A 19,495-nucleotide genomic window follows, 5' to 3' on the forward strand; every position below is an offset into this window, starting at 1 on the left:
GGTTTCGCGATTTCGTAATCGCACAAGCTTGCACCAGCTGGTCACAGGCAATAGCGGATGGGCTAGGCTGGGACATTTTTTCTGCCCCTCCAAGGGGTGGAAAGCGGTGTAAGGTGAGAACCGAGGGGCTCGGTGAGCAACCAATCAGGGGAGACTTTTCTCAAAGGGTGGTATGAAGCTATTCCGATATCATAACCAAGTTGTTTCTGTACAGGCCATTAAGATCCAGGGACCTAATCTTCCGGTCTATCACTTTACTCTCCTCTAATATATATCCTAGACCTTTACTATCCAGCATTACCTTCTTCCATCTAATGTGTCTACGAGCTTGAATCATGCTAAGGTTTACCAGGGTGTGAAGAGGGGCAAGAAACCGTCCTTTTGATCAATCTCTTGACAGACTGATCGAAGATCCGAAGTCTCTTTTTGTTTTATTTATTCATTTTCCCTCTCAGGTCCAGTGCCTCTCTTGGCTTACTTCAGACCAATACACATATTCACTTGCAACTCATCTAGTCACACTCCGCTCTATGCTTTTTCCAATCTCGCTTCTGACACTCCCCGGAGCAATATTTTACCCTTTGACAACGTGAACACTTCTTTAAAGTAATGCCCGCCTGGTCCTCTGGTTTCCCGCAGCTTCGACATCTTTCTATTCGAGTCACTGGGTTCCGCATCTTGGGAACGTCGGCAGGGTCAACGACTTCTTCGTTGAACGGAATTGCATAAGTCGGGCTGATTGCAATACGGACTGCATTCGGCGCTGCGTTTTCCCACTCAGGGAGAGACACGAAGTTCTCTGGAAGGAGCCCGTTACCACACGAGCACAGAACCTGTTCACCATCTTTGAGACTCAGTGGAATAGTCGTCCCCTTTCTCTTATACTCGCAACTCCTGCCATGAGACCAGGTACGGCACCTCTCAACCATAGATGGGAGAGCCTTCTTCCAAAGGCATAGTTCTGCATCGTCTACATCGATACTGCCACATTCAAGTTCCCGGAGAATAAGAAGGAAGGATTCCATCCGGCCCGACGTGATAAGATCCATCGTGAACGGGATAATAGCAGCATCAATAACAACAGATGCAGCGTCGCCATCAATCCGAATGGCGGAGACGAAAACAAGCATGTGTATACCACCACGCTTCGGGTGGTTGATTGCAAACAAACCGGTCTGGCCAGCCTGTAAGCCAGTGGCGATCATAAACATGGTAAACACAAATTCCTTGAAGTTCACCATCGGGTCATGTGAGATTCCGCTTTCGTCGCGTACAGTACGCAGGTATTTTTCTCGGGCTGAAAACTGCATTGATGTCAATGTTGTCATCCATCGGTTTCGGTCCTTGTTTTCCAAATCAATGACAGGGAGGTTGTCGAGATTCAGGTGTGGCATGTTGAGACAAGCCGGAACGCCAGACGAGGAGATTGCTGAAGGGTATGCAAAATCCAGCAGTATAGGAGAAGAGCCAGGCTGTGCCAGTGGCGCTATCAATTCGATGTAGCCTGTCGTTCGAGCAACTCGAGATTTCATTCCATCCTCGGTGACAGGCACCGGAAAGTTGATAGGGCAAATAAGATCATGCTTGCCGAAAACAATATCAATGACGAAGGGGCTCTTCTGACGAAAGTCGATCGGGGCCTTGTCCTTAAGGAACCCCTTGCCTTTCTTCGAGGTAATGTCCAAGTGTCCAGTAACGGTAGAGATGACAGACTCGGAAGGAGATATCTCGAGCAGAATCTTGGCGGCCTTGTCATCCTGACCCTGGTTGACCGTATTCTCGAGAGACTTCACAGCACTACACACAGCAGGATAACCGTCGTGCCCAGGTAAATGCTTTGTCACGAATACGCTCGCTTTGTCGTCAGTGCGCGTTTCAAAGACAGTCATGGTCATTCCCAGAATGGGACCATAGATCAAGGAGTTCTGCCCCGTAGGTGGAACACAGAGTCCTACCAATGCCGAGTTGGGCTCGTTCTGCAGCGTTGAAGTGGGCACATAGAAAGATGCAACGAGAGGAGAGTCTCCGGCCCATCCATTCCGATCTCTTTCGATTACCACTTGAAACTCGTCCTCATCAGACATTTTGTTGGTTTTAACATTACCGAAGGAAATTTGGATATCTCCAAATGTATTTTGCCATCCTTCGGTAGCGTTATGACTAGATCGTACCGATCCGACAAGTGGCGGTGATGCAAGCCCACGAGGGTTATTTTGATGTTTATACAATCGAGCAATGGCCGGTCTAGGTACAACTACCGTAACAGCGACTGCTGGTGGCAGGGATTTCCAGCGATTGAAACCTCCATTATGGGGAAGGCTTCTGCTCTCCTGGATAATCCATGGTTCGGTGTTTACACCAAGAAGGTGAAGCTGAAGGCACAGGTCTTGCATGCCGTTGCTAGCCAGCAAAAAGCGATGATCTTGGGCAATAGAGTCAATGAGAGCCGAGCACATGGATGGCCAGTCTGTTGCAACCCGGGCCATGACAACCTTGAGCATGGTAGCGAAGCTTGTACGGATAAAGTGACCATATGTGTTTGACCTCTGTCCCACACTTGACTGTGATATGTTCTCAGCCTCAAACATATAGTCATAGAGTGGTGAGAGTAATTTGATAAGCTGCTTTGAGTCGATATGCAGCTTCCCGTGGCGGGCCTGACCCGAAAACTGGTTGTCTCGCTTCCAAGCCAGTCGGTTTCGGGTTTGCGTTTCTCCTTTTGCTTCATTCATGAGTCCAAGGAAAATCTCGTCAACATGGGACTCAACCTTGGCATTGGTCCAGTACTGAACAGGACTGAAACCAAGCAGAAGTGAGATGGTCGGTGCATGTCCAGAGAGAATCTTGTCTAGAGCATTCTTCTGATCACCCTCAGGCCTGATTAGCAATTCTGTGAAAAGCGACGCCCACGGCTCGTCTTTGAGAAGAGGCCCTGCTGCGAAGAGAATGTTGAGCGCTCCGATGTGGTCGCAGAGGTTTGAGGTGTCGATCATATCGAACGCCGATGGCCCTGAACCACCCTTCCCATAGTCCTTTGGATCCAAGACCAATGGTCGTGGGTCCCAGGTTCGCCGGTATAGATTGGCTGGTTTTGCTGTTGTATTCGCCGCCTGTAAACTGTGACAGAGCGCCAAGGCATCCGCAACGGCAAAGCGAATGACAATATTGCTCTTCAACGACTTGAAAGCAGAGATCCATTCGTTGAACTGGGTCATAGCAGCAGCTGAGGCTACAAATTCTTTTCCTCTAATCTTAGGCTCGAGGGGAGAGCCTTCGACAAGAGCAGCATAGGCCGTGGCCAGATGAAAACCCAGGACTGGATCACTAGCATAGTGCAGAATGTCGTTCTCGGAGAGAAGACTTGCAAGGAGCGGGTTTGGCAACTTATCTTTGGCTTGGCGAGGTGTGACTGTACCATTTTTCCAGTATTGAGCGGATACTTCCCCGAGTTTTGCTCCCGCTTGTATGGAGAGTGGCGCTGCGGAACGCATAGCTGTCAAGTTGAGGCGCCCTTCACCAAGCTTTTGGTCGTGGATGTCCTTAGATGGTTGGATGTTCTGCTGGAATGTCTCCGTATAGCTACTGGATTCGCACTTGGCTGCCGCAGCTTTGATGGACAACCAAACACGACGGATATCTGATAGAGTATCGGCATCGCAGAATCGGATAGATTTCCCCCAATTGCTGCTGTTCCATTCATCAAGGGATTTGGAAACGCTTAGCAGCTTAGTAGCAGTAGCTGATACAATGTTCGCAGTCTCTTCGTCCACGAACAAATGGTAGTAGACATTCCAAAGTTGCTCATCACTCAGCTTGCAATCCTCATCAAGCAGGAATATCAAAAAGAAAGCATTGCGAGCTAATTTCTGGTCAACATGTTGTGGTGCTGTGATGCAGGGTAAGTCACCTACCAAGAATCTTTTCGACGACATCGCAACAAGTGAAGTCGATTTTTCTCTGGGCTAATCCGATCAGCTTCAAGTTTTGAGGAAAGATCGACTTGTACTCACGCAGGCCTTTCTCCAGGTATGTCGTATAGAGAATGTTGCGCAGATCACCACAGCCAAGCGACAGAACAGCTACGTCGTGGCCTTGTGGTACTGATCTGGTCAGGCTGGTAGCTGGCGTATTGCCGGCAGCATAGAGAAAGCTGGTTTTTACAGCAATAGTTGGCGTAAGCATGGTCGATCAATAGTGAGAAAGAAGAAAGTCTCACGGCTTATGAGAGAAAGGAAATACGGGAGTAATGCTGGATCTGAGAAATAAATCAGGTGTTACCGGATGGTTTGGATATATAGGGAAGCTCGGACTACCTAAGGCAAAGTATATGTGGCTGCGTCTCATCAGTGGAGCCAATGAGACGCTGGATGATCTACCAAACATGACAGAGCAAGAGTAAAATAGAGACATAATGAAACGTCTATGACAGAACAACAAACCAGATGTAACTCCAACTGATCTAACCCGATTGATAGACTTCACAGGAAATCAACAGCCTCAACTGAAATTCAATTGGTGATAAACCAATGTTGAAATTCTCATGGCATTGTTGACTGTATATCAACTTGCAAACATCGAGTCAAAGTAGACCATTATCACATTTAACCAAGGCACCAAAGTGAATCATCAATGGATATTCCATTGGTAAACTCCATGTATCCTCCCAAAAAAGCAAAAGCCTCAACCTGAAAACTCCAAGCGGCCTAAGGGGGTGTCCGACACCCAACCGCGTTGAGACCTTTGCTTTCTATCAATCCCCACAGCGGGCACGCTGGGGCACCCTCCATCAGATTCAGGCCCCCCCCCCCCCCCCCCACCCAAATAATCATGAGAATCACATTCCGGTTCGCCAGTTCCTGCCCGAATAATCCATTGCTGCTAATGATAAAAACCCCGTTGAAATACCCAAGCCCTTTTTTACTGTCTTCTTCCCCATCCCTAGTGTACATAGCCGCGAGCGTGCATTACGTAGAAGCGTGAGCGTGAGCATCGTGAGAAAATATGTCGCTTCTTCTGGAAACGAGTGACCTCAATTGGTGTAATCCAAACAAAAAAGTGCATGGCTGATTAAGTACTGTTCCATGGCTTGCGCGAGACGAAACAAAGCAAACAAACAATGCTGGGCACAAACTAGTTGCTGCCAAAGAAGACGTCGTCATTGTTGTTGGTGAACATGCCGACGTTGTCGAAATCTTCGTCAAACTTGCTCATGAGCATGTTGGAGTCGCGATCCAGTTGGATAAGATCGTCGTCGTTGGCAAATTGATATAGCATTTCATCGTCTGCATTGCTTAGGCCAAGGGGAAGAGAAGCGGCCATGGTTGCCGAGGTGACGAAAGTTGTTGTCCCGGGAATGATGGTTAGATCGTCATTGGTGATTGAAGTGTTGGGGTCGACGTCGAAGAAGTGGGTGGCTGGGGGGGAAGACGATTGCGAGAGCTCAGGTGGTGTGTTGTACTGGCTTGCGATGCTCTTGGAAGGAGATGCGGCGTGCATGGGAGTGCCCTCCATGATGGCCTCCGGGGACACATATGAGTGTGCGCTGCCAGCGGAGGGAGAGGAGGCATACTCCTGAAGAGCGGCGGCTGTGATGCCAGTCATGGGTGCTGAAGAGACGGCAGCGAGAGCCTGGTTCTGTGAACTCATTCCAATGTCCATCATGTCATCAAGCATAAACTGTTCTGGTGAGTTGACAGCTGAGCTGTCAGAACAAGCAGAGAATGATGACATTGAGCTGACAGACATGTTCTTCTTGCGGGTTCGCGCCGACTTCTCCATGCGAGTCTCGATATCAGGGCGGCTCTTCTTGGGCGGCCTGCCTCGCTTGACAACCTTGCGCACGACGTTATCGAAAGCACCAATGCACATGCCTCTTTGGCGGTGTCGAGTAAGAGCATCATGGCGAGCAAAGCTATTGCCACATTCGCAAGGGTAGGGCTTGATTCCAGTATGGATCTTGGCGTGTCGCTTGAGATCGTGCTGTCGAACAAAGCACTTCTTGCAAGTGGGACACTGGTATTGTCGGTCATTGAGATGGGTCTGAACATGCGACTTGATGTTCTCCTTGCGGCCGAATTTCTTGCCGCAATCTTCATAGGTACATGTCCACTTGCCGTCGCTGGCGTCTGGGCCACTAATGAACTGGGCGATCTCATCCTGAGTGACTCCGGTTTCTGTCTTGGTCTCCTCAATGTTGATGCTGGCGATGCTGGCAGCACTTGCGATGCTAGCAACTGACTCGGTGCGGCGATGGGGAGAATGGCGACGAGATGGTGTCTGAGAGGGGGTCCCAGAGACAGATTGAGCACCCATGGGATAGGGTTGGAGTTCAGGCTTGTTGTCAAAAGATCCCATGTACTGTGTCATTCGAGGAGTGTTGGGAGTGACTTGTTGTGGTAGCTGATGGCTGAGACCCTGGATGTCATCCCGACCAAAGTCGCTCTCGATCTTCATGAACTCGTTGTTGAAGCTGTTCATGCTCATGTAGTCAGGTGTCGACATTGGCAGTCCATTGAAGGATGGCTCAGGAAGAGTATTTGACCGAGCTGGGTTAGACATGACTTGCTCAGAATGCTGTCTGATGTCTTGGAAGATGGTTTGAGCCCTTCGGTTTCCTCCACGGTTCCTCACGGGCTTGATCGTCTCCTCCATAGACTCATCATAGCCATCAGCGAACCGACTTGGCATGCCCTCATCCTTGGCCAACCGGTCGTGGGGAGTCTCAATTGGCGTAGGGGGAAAGTAACCTTGCTCAAGGTTAGCCGTCTCAGGCATTGTCATTGTCCAGCTGAGCGACTGACTTTGTGTGTTCTGGCTCTGACTTTGGTTCTGGTTAGGAGGCGTAGCGGGTCTTGTCGTTGAGTCCAAGGTCTCGAACTTGTTAACGCGGTCCAGGATGCCACCACTTATCCTTCTTGAGGTTCTCCTTGTACTGGAGGTGTCACCTTCAGAGGACCAGCCCTGAGCGGAGGAACCCTCAGAAGGAAAGTTGATGAACGTTGGAGTTGAAAGTGCACTGTCATTGTTAAAGATATCAAATTCCTTACCTCCCGACATATTGTCACCGTATGCAGCCTGTTGGCCCTTGCCCATCATCACGTTAAGATCAGTAGTGTAAGGGTCAAAGGGAAGTGAGTTGGGGTCAAAGCAGGACGGGTCGAATCGTTGTGTCTGAGGAGTTCCATGAGGGGACATGAGATAGTTCTCACTTCCACTTGGTGCCAGGTTGGCGTAAGGGTTCTGTGTGCCCGGGCGTGCTTGAATGCGTTGCTGCTGCGCTTCTCGCAGAACTTGCTGCGTAGAAATATTGGCTAATCCTGTGTTGTTAGTATTCGTACTTACCATATAGTTCTGCCTTGTTGCTGCTGAGTTGATGTTCTGGTTCTGTTGTCGTCGAACATCTAGGCTGAGGCCGCGTCGGTGTGCGGTTTGTCGTTGTGTAGTTGGCAGATTAGGGATCTTGGCGCCCTCAAAAGCAGACGGTGTCGAATTTTGACGCCGGTGCTGCTTTTGCCGGGCGTGAAGTCCTGTTGGATTGGACAGCATAATGTCGCAAGGGGGAGTCCGGAAGGGAATTGTCGTCGGTCGATATATTGTCGATGGGAACCTATAGGTCCGAAACTGTTTGGCCTGTCAGTCAACTTCTCGACTCGTTCACTATACTTCATGTTCCTTACCTCACGCAGCGCAAGCACAGAGCGCCGGGCTAGTGGAAAGTTGTTGTCGTTCTCAGTCGAGGTCGACTTTGCGATATAAGTTCAAATGTGGTTATGCCTGCAAGGCAATGATATTGGTTTGTGGAAGTGCTCTTTTTGTGTGTTTGAGCTCTCCCGAAAGATGAGATAGATGCAATTGATGTACAAGCTCTGATTGATCTTGTTTTGTATGTATGTATGGATGGATGGATGTGTGAATGGAGTAGCTTTGGTGCTAGATGCAACAAGAGCAGCAGTGTGGATAACTTGGATCTTTGGGGTCGATAGTGAGATCGAGCTAAAAGTAAACAATCACCAGGGGCAACCAGAATCAAACCACTAAATCCAGCTTCACCCATGCTCAGCCGGTTACCCTGGCACACCTTGGCGGCTAGAGCTACTAAAAGAGTGTGGCAGCCAACTTCTGAGACGTGACCTGGCGACCGATGGTCCATTACACCATAGAACCATGTTTATTCTCGGCACACATCCCACTTCCTGATCATGATAAGATTCTAGCCGAGGATTGATCACTGACCACACCCAGAGTGATCTCATCGCCTTTATGACTTGACAACTCGCAATTTCACGAGCCAATTCACGTAATGAACATTGATAACTAGTTATATACTTCGCGGCTTGAAAGCCACAGCCACAGTATACCTCGCAGCTCAAGCAACTCGAAGTGTCGCATGGGAATAGCATCGTTGCCTTATTCCCTGTTGCTACCATAACAACCTAGGATTCCAGCATATGTTTCGGTCATTGGCAGCTGTACAGTAAACGACAACCCCTGTAGCTGACGCAGATGACGTCTCGTTTCAGGAACAACACGGTCACAAAAAAGTGAGGTTGTCTCAAACAACCTGGAAATGAGAAAGCCTAGGTCATCGCCCATACCAAGTGCCTCCGCGCCATTGGACATACCAACGCCCGAGGGTCTCCAACTTGCAACTGCATTCCAGCCAAACAATAGATGGCGATATCCTGTGTCACCATCACCTTGAATTGAACACGACGTTGCCTAGGTTCCCCCACTCCATGACTGTATATTCAGCTGTTAAGTTCCCTGTCTTCGGACGGGAGGCGTTCTTCAGCACAAGGCATTGCCTTGGAATCTCACTATTGGCCGACATCATGTCGCTCTTTGATGCAATACGATCTAGAAGCTTCACCGCCAATGTATTGATCCATGATCTATCCAAAGGCAGTCCTTGATTCTTTTTTACTTGAGACAAGTTCTGCGTTTTGTCAAAGTTTGTAGTCGCTTCCTCGTTCAGTCGTCGTTGTAAACAAACCTCTCCCGCCGATGAGGCAAACACCGTTGGAACTTAAACTTTGTTATGCTCGACGTTTACGGGACATCTGGTCGGCGCTTTTTGCCCCAGAGATGGCGTTTTCAATCAAGTTCAACACCATACGCAATGACCTACAACCGGAAGCCCTCAATAACAAAGCAGTCTCATTATTAATGAACAAACCGGGCGTGGGTAGCCATGGTAATGTCGATACTGATCGAGAAAAAAAAAGAAGTCTACAGGAAACTGTCATTGTGTGAATGAAAGACTCATCTTGGCTTAAACTTCAGACGTTTTCCTTGCTCACGTTTTTTTTACTACGGAATTCAACACAGCAATGAAGAGGAGTTGTTCGTATATCTAGATGATAATTTCCAGAGATCAGGATCGAAAACGTTCGGTAACTGACGGTCGCTTTTCCATTGATACAGAGTCTTACGATGAAGGTTGCGAGATAGAAACTCCTTCTTATAAGGTCAGCGCCGAGTCTTGCCGATGTAGTCGGCCCCACACGGGGCCGGTACTGGTGATCGCCAGTTCCGCCAACGGCACCAATGTATTGAGATAGAGTCATACAATCATCTGGGTAAGCACGCGCACTCAAACCCGACGAATGCGGTAAGGTATTGGCCTGCCAAGATCTTCATACTTCTATCGACTTGGACGATCATAGAAAAGTTTAATTTTACATCAGTTCTCCTAGGTGGTTTGGAGTTGCACTACTATCCAATACGAGAATCTTGACATATATATCAATTTCTAGTGATATAACGATACATTTAACACTGTAAAAACGCAAGTTATGATACATGACTATAATTTCTGACGATTCAGAGCTGGCTGTTTCGATTCACACAGCCTGGAAAGTGAAGGCGAAGAGCATAATATTCTTAACCGTCTTCCATGTAGTAGTATAAAAGTGCCGCTGGACTTTACCTTAATATAGTACCATGCCTAGGTACCTTATCTTAGGTAATTCTGTTTGCCCTGAAACAGTTAAGATGTAAGAAGCAACTTAATTCATCTACCGTATCTAGGTCAGAAGAAGCTGGGGCTTATATAGCCTAGCTAGACTTCTAGAAGGTTCCTTAGGTTTGCTCTACAGGTAAACTGCATCTAAGGAAACATATAGTCATAACTAATAAACATAGCAAATAGCAAATAGAGGAGGCAACAGGTCTATCCAACAGAAACGAAGTCCAAGATGGCACTTTCCTTAGCAAAAGGGTAATAATGCAGGCAGATACGGCGTCAATGTTGAGAATCACTGCTCTGAGCAAACTGGGCAAGAGTGTGTGCGTGCATCTACAAACTTGGGTAGGAGCAAGCAGGCACTTTGGCAGTCGGCAGTTGGCAATTGCTGCCAGTGCAAGATTACCTTAGGCACCTACCCTCTATGCCGAGTAACCATCTGTGACTTCCTTCGCAACTTCGTCTCTCTGTCCTTTCTCAACCCTTTTCTTCCGATGCCAGGTGCAACATTCTCATCTCTCATCTTCTTCTTGATCCTTCATTATTGAACCAAGTGCAGCCACTCCTTCACTCAACCATGACCGCAGACTCACACACATCCGCCCAGAACTCCGGCGTCATTGTGTTCGAAAAATGCGAAACTATAGAGCGCCAGCGTGACAGCATCTATGAAACTTCATTCATCCAGCGCCTCAAATGCCCCTTCGTCGTGCAAACTGTCCCCTATACTGGATATCTCCGCGCACTACAGCTGTATGGTAACGAGGATGCTTTCGATCTCACTCAAGACGAACGTGAGAATCTCATGAACTGCAAGAATCTGGAATTCTGCCGATCACTAGCTCGGAACCAAGGCTACAATCCGGAGTCTGGTAACACTGCGCCCTGGGTAGGTGTATACTTTCCGCGCCAGTTCATTCAGACATACCCCGGCCCTCGCATGATCGTCCTCGAACCAGACGTTGAGGAACAGACTCTGCCCAGCGAGCAAACACTGTCTAGCATTGAGACGGAGGGGCAGTCAACCTCTTTAGCTACTGAGACCACCCAGGAGATCAAAATGGCTGAGGAAACATCCCTCATTCGGTTCTCGAATCTTCAGCTGTATGATCCCGTTAAGCCAGCAACTCTCCGAGGCATGAGTGGTAGTCGCGTGCCTACTGCAGATGATTTCGGCAACACCTGTGTTGGGGGCATGGAAATGGCTGTCGTCGTGACAGAATTACTGGAGGGTGCTGTGAAAGGAAACTTCGATGTTGAGTGGAGGAGAGCAATTGAGGACACACTCGACTACATTGGAGGTTCGGAGAACATGGCCGCTTTCCTCGACATGGTGTACGAGAAATTTCCCAAGAAGAAGGACACTTCAGTGGCGTCGACTGTTGGCCGTCGACTCCGTGGCTCGGAGTGATGAACCCCAGTTAGGAAGGATGCTTGAGATGTGGGACTACGATACTATGGTCGGATACCTGCTGTCAGCGAAGGATGGGGTTTGATATGTATAGTCTCTGGGATCTACCCAAGAGAAGAGGAAACAATTTGTTTGTTCGGAAACGGAATGTCTGTAGGGTCTTAATATGTCCAATAAGGCTCCTGGTTCATGAGTGAGCATGGAATAAAAATCGACACATAATATATTGCACGGGCCCATGATGTGCTGGCTGGATGTAATGGATCCTTCTGACGAACTATACGTAAGTCAGATGCGATCCGATGCGGGTCATTATTGGAAAGAGCATGCATATAGAGTAGCATTCCACTCGAAATGATTCTTTTCCTTTTCGATCTGGCCCTCGATCATGTATGTCTAAAAGGGTTCATTCTATCTATTAAAGACGTTGTCGGATCAAGTCGGTGAAACGGTTTCAATCAACATCTGATTGGATAATAAGCGCTCCTGAGTCAACAACCACTAAGAGTTACCACAACAACCCTGAAAGCACAGGGCCAGGCCCAAGAGGCGGGCGGGAGGTACCAACATCCTGGGAGCTTGGAGAGTCACTCACCTCGAACAAAATCACCCGATTTCCTCCAGCCTGCAGAATATCTCGCCCGCTGCTATTGGCTGATCCTTAATTTTCCTAGGTTTCCTCCATCCGGGGCATAGACTCACCTTTTTCTATTGCATTTCCCTTGCCGCCGACCCTCTTTTGCATACAGCGAAACAGATAACGCCAGCAATCGTACGTATTCTGCCTTTGGCTGTGACGACAAGCCGGACCGACTCCTCGTCTCGTCTTCGTTCCATCTACCGCTATCATGTCGGGAAACACTTATAGAGGAACGCCCACTCGCAACCAGGGCCGTGGTGCGGTTCCTTTCACCAACAGTCCCAGCGGTAGTTCAAGCATCCCTCGTCCTGTCCTGGAGCCCTCACCGCCTACTGAGACTGGATCTGCGGTCAGCGCGAGTCGTCAGAAGCAGAGCAAGCGTGATGAGGTTCGTCATGATATACCCTTTCGATTGGCCTCGACTGCGATATATACCTCGAAAGGCTTCGAATTACAATATACTAAGTCACTAACCTCCACCACAGGCTATCCGAAAGAAGCTCGAAAATGACCTCTCCAAGAAGAAGCACCTTACCAGCCGGGCTCGCCATTCACGAAAGGCTCCTCCTGGGACTGTCCTCGCATTGAAGCCCAGTCAGGCCCTACAGATCAAGCCTGGCACCACCGTATCCGAGGCTGCTCAGCTGATGGCCGCAAAACGCGAGGATTGTGTTCTGGTAACTGACGATGACGATCGCATTGCTGGTATCTTCACCGCAAAGGATCTTGCGTTCCGAGTTGTGGGAGCTGGAGCAAAAGCTTCCGCCATCACTATCGCTGAGATCATGACGAAGAACCCTCTATGCGCTCGAACCGATACCAGTGCTACCGATGCCCTGGATCTCATGGTCCGAAAGGGTTTCCGCCATCTGCCAGTTATGGACGAGAACCAGGATATTTCGGGTGTGTTGGATATTACCAAGTGCTTCTACGATGCCATGGAGAAGCTAGAGCGTGCCTACTCGTCCTCTAGAAAGCTCTACGATGCACTTGAGGGCGTCCAGTCTGAACTGGGCTCGACTCAACCCCAGCAGATCATCCAATATGTCGAAGCTCTGCGCAGCAAGATGTCTGGGCCTACTTTGGAGACCGTGCTCAACGGTGTGCCCCCCACCACCGTGAGCGTGCGAACCTCGGTCAAGGAAGCTGCTCAGCTTATGAAGGAGAACCGTACAACCGCTGTCCTTGTTCAGGATCAAGGAGCTATTACGGGTATTTTCACCAGCAAGGATGTCGTTCTTCGAGTTATTGCACCTGGTCTTGACCCCGCCAACTGCAGTGTTGTGCGTGTCATGACCCCTCACCCCGACTTTGCACCCATGGACATGACCCTCCAGGCGGCTCTCCGCAAGATGCACGGTGAGTTGTTTAGGAAAATTTAGTAAGATGCCGCTAATATGTTTTCAGATGGTCACTACCTAAACCTCCCTGTCATGAATGATGGCGGTGAGATCGTCGGCATGGTCGACGTTCTCAAGCTAACATATGCTACACTCGACCAAATCAACGCCATGTCAAACACCAATGATGAGGGTCCCGCGTGGAACAAGTTCTGGCTGTCGCTCGATGCTGAGACAGAGTCTATGATGTCTGGAGAGGGTAGTGCAGCACACCACACCAATCTTGGCTCTCGCCTGACCTCGCCTGACATGCACCGAGGCATCAACGATAGTCTCGCTCCTGGCGACTCTGCATCTCATGTTGGCATGGAGTCACCTCCGCGTTCTGTTCTTCCCGATGTTCTTGAACATCAATTACCAGAAGAGCTCCCATTCCCGTTCAAATTCAAGGCTCCATCTGGCCGGGTTCACCGTCTCAAGGTTACTGCAACAGAAGGCATCGAAGTTTTCGTCAACGCTGTGGCCTCCAAGCTTGGTGCTGAGGCAGATAGCATTGGTGGTGTGCCTCCTGTGTCTGACGGCAAGATTGTCGGGCCAGGTTTTGCGATGAGCTTTTTGGATGATGAAGGAGACTCTATCTCTATCACAGCCGATCATGACCTTCTCGAGGCTGTCATCCTTGCTCGCCAAGCTCACCATGATAAGGTCGATCTATTTGTCCATGATCCTGAGAAGCCACCTGTATCTGGGGCTCCTACTACACCATCAGTCTCAACCGGGGCCGGTCTACGAGAGCGGCGTAAATGGTGGCCCGAAGAGGATGATGATGACTCAGAAGATGAGGATGATGATGATGAACCCGTACGGAGGCGAAAGGGCCGTGCGGCACATACACACGCACAAGGCCCCGAGCAGCTTATTGCTGGTGTACCGAACGAACTCATACTTCCTGGCGCAATTGTCACATTGGCCGTCACTATCATTGGTGTCTTTACCATTGCCAGACTCACCAGTCGGTAAAGGTGGCATCTGCTGTTCTTCGTAATGACATGATGAAGATGGAGGTGGGGGGGGCTGTTTAGTGTAGATATTCAGAAAGAGAAGTAACTTTTTGTAGTAGAGATTACCTTTGCAAGACTAATTAAATGCCAATAAATTTTATTTGTTAGTAAAACATGTCTCATTGCCAATTTCAGGACCGTTCGTTCGTTTGGAAAATAGGTAGTTAGTGATGAGTTGTAGCTGGAGGACATTAGTCGGCCCGGAAAATCCCTCCACCCGATTCATCGACCATAGCCAAATTTTGGTACAGTGGAACGACTACCACGATAACCGAGCATTCTCCAAGTCGTCGCCATGATCTTGAGGAACGTCCCCGTGCGGCATTGTAAGTCAATTGAGCTCCAATTCATCCAAATATCCAACTGACATGCTCAGGCCGCCACACATTGGCGTCCCCCATCTCTAGGTCCCTTACCCGGCAAATATCCACTCAGGTCACCACAAAGACTGAGACCACATCCGAAGAGTGGAAGGCAACTCAGGCCGCTGTTGCGCCTCCGAAGATTGTCTCCGCGGCACGGAAGAAGCAGCGAATTGTACAGGACGGTATTCTTTCTCTCAGGACCAACTCGGCGCACGAGCACAGGGGTGCTGCTTGGACAACACCTCACTCAAACTCAAACTCGGCGATACCTGCGACTCCTGCTCAGCAGTATAAGGAATGGCAAAGAATTCAGACCAACACACGAAGTCTCGGTTCAAAACTGGAGAAACGATATATTCCCACCGAGCTCGTCAACAACCCACCTGGCCCTGAGGATATCACTCTAGAGATGTTGATGGCTTCGCAAACACACATCGGACACAAGACCTCGCTCTGGAACCCCGCGAACTCTCGGTACATCTACGGAGTGCGACAAGGTGTTCACATTATCTCTCTGGAAACGACTGCAGCACACCTGCGACGTGCGGCTCGTGTGGTGGAGGAGGTGGCATACAAGGCTGGCCTCATTCTCTTCGTAGGAAACCGGAAGGGTCAGATGGAGATTGTCACCCAGGCTGCTGAGATGGCTGGTGCTTGCCATTTGTTCACCAAGTGGACCCCTGGGGCTATCACCAATCGAGATGTTATTCTGAAGATGGCCGGAACAAAGGTTGTAGACCACAAGGACCAGGAACTCCCCGGTTTTGAGTCCTACAGAGGCTCGGCTCGACCGCTGATGCCTGACCTGATTGTTTGCTTAAATCCCCTTGAGAACTATACTCTCCTTTATGAGTGCGGTCTTAAGAGCATTCCTACGATTGGTGTTATTGATACCAACGTAGACCCATCATGGGTGACTTACACCATTCCTGCTAACGATGACAGGTAAGAACCCCTACCAACTTTACTCATTTCCGTTACTAATGTATGGGTAGTCTGCGAGCGATGGCTGTTGTTGGCGGTGTCCTGGGCCGAGCTGGCCAAAGAGGTCAACAGCGACGTATGGCAGATGCCAAGAAGAAGAACATGGCGACATGGGAAAACTCTCCTGATATCGTACAGCACATGAACCGCGAGAAGAAGGCCGCTCTTGCTGAGCGCAAGAATGTAATGGGACAGATGCAACACAACCTTGAGGGGTTCAATGAGGAGGAGCAGAAGATCCTACGAGAGGGGCTTTATGGAGACGAGCTTGAGGTTACTGAGAGCGAGATGGTGGACATGATGGGACAGGCTGCCCTGGGAGCTGCAAAGGAAGTTGCCGCTGAGGCGTTTTCTGCATTGCCTGAGGAAACCCCTAGCTCTGGCCCCGAGTCTCCTGTGCAGGCCACTGCTTCTGAAGTGGTGGTAGAGGCTCAGGCTGAGTCTATCACCACATCGCCAGAACAGCCCATTGCCTCCGAAGCAGCCACTTCACCTCCCGAGCAACCCGCTTCACCAGAAGTAGCGACCAACGTTCAGTCTGAGGTTAATCCGACCAATTCAACACAGGATTCTAGGCTAGCGAGCATTGAGGATCAGCTGTCAGGACTAAAGAATGCGGCGGAGGCGATCGAGGCCGATATCAAGAACGGCAAGCAGTAGAAAAGCTGTGTACAATACTGAAGTGTATAATAGCCTACGGGAGGGATAGAGTATGAAAGCGATGCAAGCTGGAATAAATATATAAAAATGTATTGTTATGTATCACCTATAAGCTACCAAAATGTTATCATTTGCATCATAAACTTCAAGGCCGATCACGGCGATAACTACGGATAAACAATTGACCCCGCTTGTTTTAAGGTTTAACATGGCCCTGGATTCTCAGTGGCTTTTGTTTTCTCCAGGTGCACGCCCCGCCTCTATGAATCTTTTGGGGCTCTCCCTGAAGCCTGTGCATTTCCCCTCATCACCAACGAACATTTCAGCACAGTCACAACGAACATCACATCACAGCACTACACAAAAAAAACACAAGCATTACGCACGCTGCGCTGCACCTTATTACAGAGCGGAGCACTGGATACACTGGGGCTATCACTGAGCCTTACAGCGTCTTCAGTCACTGTTTATTAGGTAGTTCCCTGTGGAGGTCCCCGGCCTGTCCAGGGCGCGCCCTTTTCAGTCAAGGATCCAGGCCACCACCCACCCAACAGTGCATTGCATTGAAACACAGCCAGGCAGTTTTTCCAGGCCACAGCACGCCTACAGTAGTGGATTTCAGTACGGTCCGCCTAGAACTCGAGAGATCTTGATAGAGATTTCGGTGCGAAATCGGGATTTGAGAGAGCACTCCACAACAAAAGAGTCTCCCGTAATAGTTTAGCTTTTGAGCCGAGCTGTTCTTATTAAACTGTCTCGGCCTTTCCTGACATTTGAATTGGTATGCACCACTTTATACTTTTTTCTCTCATTCTGCACTTTTTAGTCTTGAGGGTGTTTGTTTGGTGTAAGACGACATCACCCTGAGACTGCGAAGATAGATTCGTAAGTGACAATAATCATAAGGCTAACAGTCTGGTTAATAGGGATAAAAACTTGTCCTCCAATTAAATCATTCTTCTTCTTCCTCTTTCTTCTACACGTTAATAAACCCCGCATAAGGGTTTCATCCAACAAAATGCCGGCCATGCTGGATGATCCGGCGAGCCCCACTATCTACCGAGTCTCCGGTCAGCCTCCGTATCCGGATCCGAACAACCCCGGCCTTCCGGCCGAGATGACCCCCAGGCAGGTCACGCTCCGTGATCGCCAGACTGTGGCCACTATTGTTCCGTTTTCCTCAAAACACCAGGTTCCCGAGTCGCTGATCGCCTACTTATGTGACCAGATCAACAAGGAAATTGAAGGCGGCGATACATATCCCATGATGGATGCCTTCGCCGCCGACAAGTTCGGTTCCTACTGGTTCCAGAACTTTGGCGCTATTATGCTTCTTGGAGATGTTGAACGTGCTGAGGATGTTGTAGAAGGCAAAGATTGGTCCCGAGAATGTCTCGGCAGCTTCTATATCAAGCCTAACTATCCCGGCCGCAGCAGCCATGTGTGCAACGCCGGTTTCCTTGTCACAGATGCCTCGCGTAACCGTGGTGTCGGCCGTCTCATGGGTGAGGCGTACCTTGACTGGGCACCTAAGTTGGGTTATACGTATAGCGTCTTCAACCTAGTGTACGAGACCAACGTTGCATCATGCCGTATCTGGGATGCGCTCGGCTTCAAGCGCATCGGTCGAGTCAAGGGTTGTGGAAACCTTCGCAGCTATCCCAACCAGCTGATTGATGCCATCATCTATGGGCGGGATTTGTCACCGCGCGAAAGCGAGGAACTCGTGAGTGAAGAGCGTTTCGACAAGATCAAGTTCTACCTCAAGTACGGCGAATACCCGAACGGCGCTGACCGCGCTGAGAAAAGCAGGCTCCGCAGCGCAGCGACACACTATAAGCTTCTCGACGGAGACAAGCTCATGCTCAAGGATAAAGAGGTTATATCCGATCCCGCCCGTCAGTTCGATATTGCTCGTCAAGTTCATGTTCAGCAGCACGGGGGTATCAACAAAACTACCGCTACTATTGCAGAGAAGTACCACTGGAGCCGTATCAAAGAAACAGTCAGCGACGTGATTCGCAGTTGTGTGGAGTGCAAAGAGCTAGGCAAGACACCTAATCCTGGAGGCGCGAGAAAGGCAGCCTCATCGAATAATCATACGGGAGGGAGGAGAGGGGGTGCAAACACAGGTGACCACCATGCGCAGCCGACGAGTCCTCCTCTTGCCCAAATGTTACCACTGCAAGAGCACAGTATGATAACGACGATTTCACACCAGAGTCCAGATCACGATCATTCGCCAAGTCCCTATGCTAACCCAGCGGATATCTCACTCATTGCACCTCCTCATGCTCTCCAAGGCAGCTCAATGGAACATGCGCTTCACTCACACAGTCCCATGCTCCAAGATCCTCCTACTGGCCACCACCCACATGATCACAATGTATACCAACCGATCGACCCGCAGATCATCAACGAAGCTTCTCATGACCTTGGCCCCTTTGATCAATATCATTCGCCCGCTGACTTCCAAGCATTGCTCAATGCGACTGAAGATGTTGGTCCTGACGTTGTGGACAGAGATTTGGAGATGCTGATAGAACATCAAGACGATGATAATGTGATGGACGGGACGGATGGTATGGATGGCATAGACGTCGGTGTCGGTGTCGGTGTCGGTGTTGGTGCAGACAACCACGGGCTTGTACATAAGGAAAGGGGTTTGTATGATGTTGGTTTTGAGGGAGCGGGCGGGTAGTCGGAGGTGGTTTTGCGATGCTGTTCTATTGCATTGAGGCATGAAGCGGGCGCTTCTGGATACAGTCACATTTCTCTATCGATGAGCATGAGCTTGGCGTTTCTCACATGAATACTGAGATTGGGCTTGTGTCTATTGGTCTCGACTCTCCCTCCACTGTTCCCTTGATAAGTCCTCAAACACCATCAGACGCCGAAGTCACAACTGCTCTGCTTTGGCTAGAATTCTTGGGAATTTTACCTGCAGAGAACAGATCTCCGGCCCCTTATCATTAGAAGAACAAATAATTGGGTAAGTCACAGGGCGTCTCACATGGCTATCCCAAGTCAGACCACGATAGACGCCATCACGGAGGTGCCTGCTCAACCA

At 49.5% G+C, this 19,495-nt stretch overlaps 6 protein-coding genes across 6 annotated transcripts; 4 read left to right on the plus strand and 2 right to left on the minus strand.

The window, feature by feature from the left end:
- Nucleotides 1-512: 512 nt before the first annotated feature.
- Nucleotides 513-4,182, minus strand: FMAN_05982 (uncharacterized protein; the record flags this gene model as incomplete). The annotated part of the gene is made up of 2 exons (XM_041827294.1): nucleotides 513-3,957; nucleotides 4,013-4,182. The coding sequence occupies 2 exons, from the start codon at nucleotides 4,180-4,182 to the stop codon at nucleotides 513-515; spliced, it is 3,615 nt and encodes a 1,204-aa protein (XP_041678271.1).
- Nucleotides 4,183-5,130: 948 nt separating this feature from the next.
- FMAN_05981 (uncharacterized protein) lies at nucleotides 5,131-7,545 on the minus strand (the record flags this gene model as incomplete). Its single annotated transcript, XM_041827295.1, has 2 exons — nucleotides 5,131-6,746; nucleotides 6,801-7,545. 2 exons carry the CDS (start codon nucleotides 7,543-7,545, stop codon nucleotides 5,131-5,133), a joined length of 2,361 nt encoding a protein of 786 aa, XP_041678272.1.
- Nucleotides 7,546-10,541: 2,996 nt separating this feature from the next.
- FMAN_05980 (uncharacterized protein) lies at nucleotides 10,542-11,375 on the plus strand (the record flags this gene model as incomplete). The annotated part of the gene is made up of 1 exon (XM_041827296.1): nucleotides 10,542-11,375. One exon carries the CDS (start codon nucleotides 10,542-10,544, stop codon nucleotides 11,373-11,375), a length of 834 nt encoding a protein of 277 aa, XP_041678273.1.
- An 848-nt stretch (nucleotides 11,376-12,223) lies between these two features.
- FMAN_05979 (putative CBS and PB1 domain protein) lies at nucleotides 12,224-14,375 on the plus strand (the record flags this gene model as incomplete). Its single annotated transcript, XM_041827297.1, has 3 exons — nucleotides 12,224-12,403; nucleotides 12,501-13,374; nucleotides 13,423-14,375. 3 exons carry the CDS (start codon nucleotides 12,224-12,226, stop codon nucleotides 14,373-14,375), a joined length of 2,007 nt encoding a protein of 668 aa, XP_041678274.1.
- Nucleotides 14,376-14,711: 336 nt separating this feature from the next.
- Nucleotides 14,712-16,425, plus strand: FMAN_05978 (uncharacterized protein; the record flags this gene model as incomplete). Its single annotated transcript, XM_041827299.1, has 3 exons — nucleotides 14,712-14,742; nucleotides 14,793-15,726; nucleotides 15,777-16,425. 3 exons carry the CDS (start codon nucleotides 14,712-14,714, stop codon nucleotides 16,423-16,425), a joined length of 1,614 nt encoding a protein of 537 aa, XP_041678275.1.
- Nucleotides 16,426-17,443: 1,018 nt separating this feature from the next.
- FMAN_05977 (putative SPT10-transcription regulatory protein) lies at nucleotides 17,444-19,126 on the plus strand (the record flags this gene model as incomplete). The annotated part of the gene is made up of 1 exon (XM_041827300.1): nucleotides 17,444-19,126. The coding sequence occupies one exon, from the start codon at nucleotides 17,444-17,446 to the stop codon at nucleotides 19,124-19,126; it is 1,683 nt and encodes a 560-aa protein (XP_041678276.1).
- Nucleotides 19,127-19,495: the final 369 nt, after the last annotated feature.

This window comes from Fusarium mangiferae (assembly GCF_900044065.1).
Source record: "Fusarium mangiferae strain MRC7560 genome assembly, contig: FMAN_scaffold002, whole genome shotgun sequence".
NCBI classification, from domain to species: Eukaryota; Fungi; Ascomycota; class Sordariomycetes; order Hypocreales; family Nectriaceae; genus Fusarium; species Fusarium mangiferae.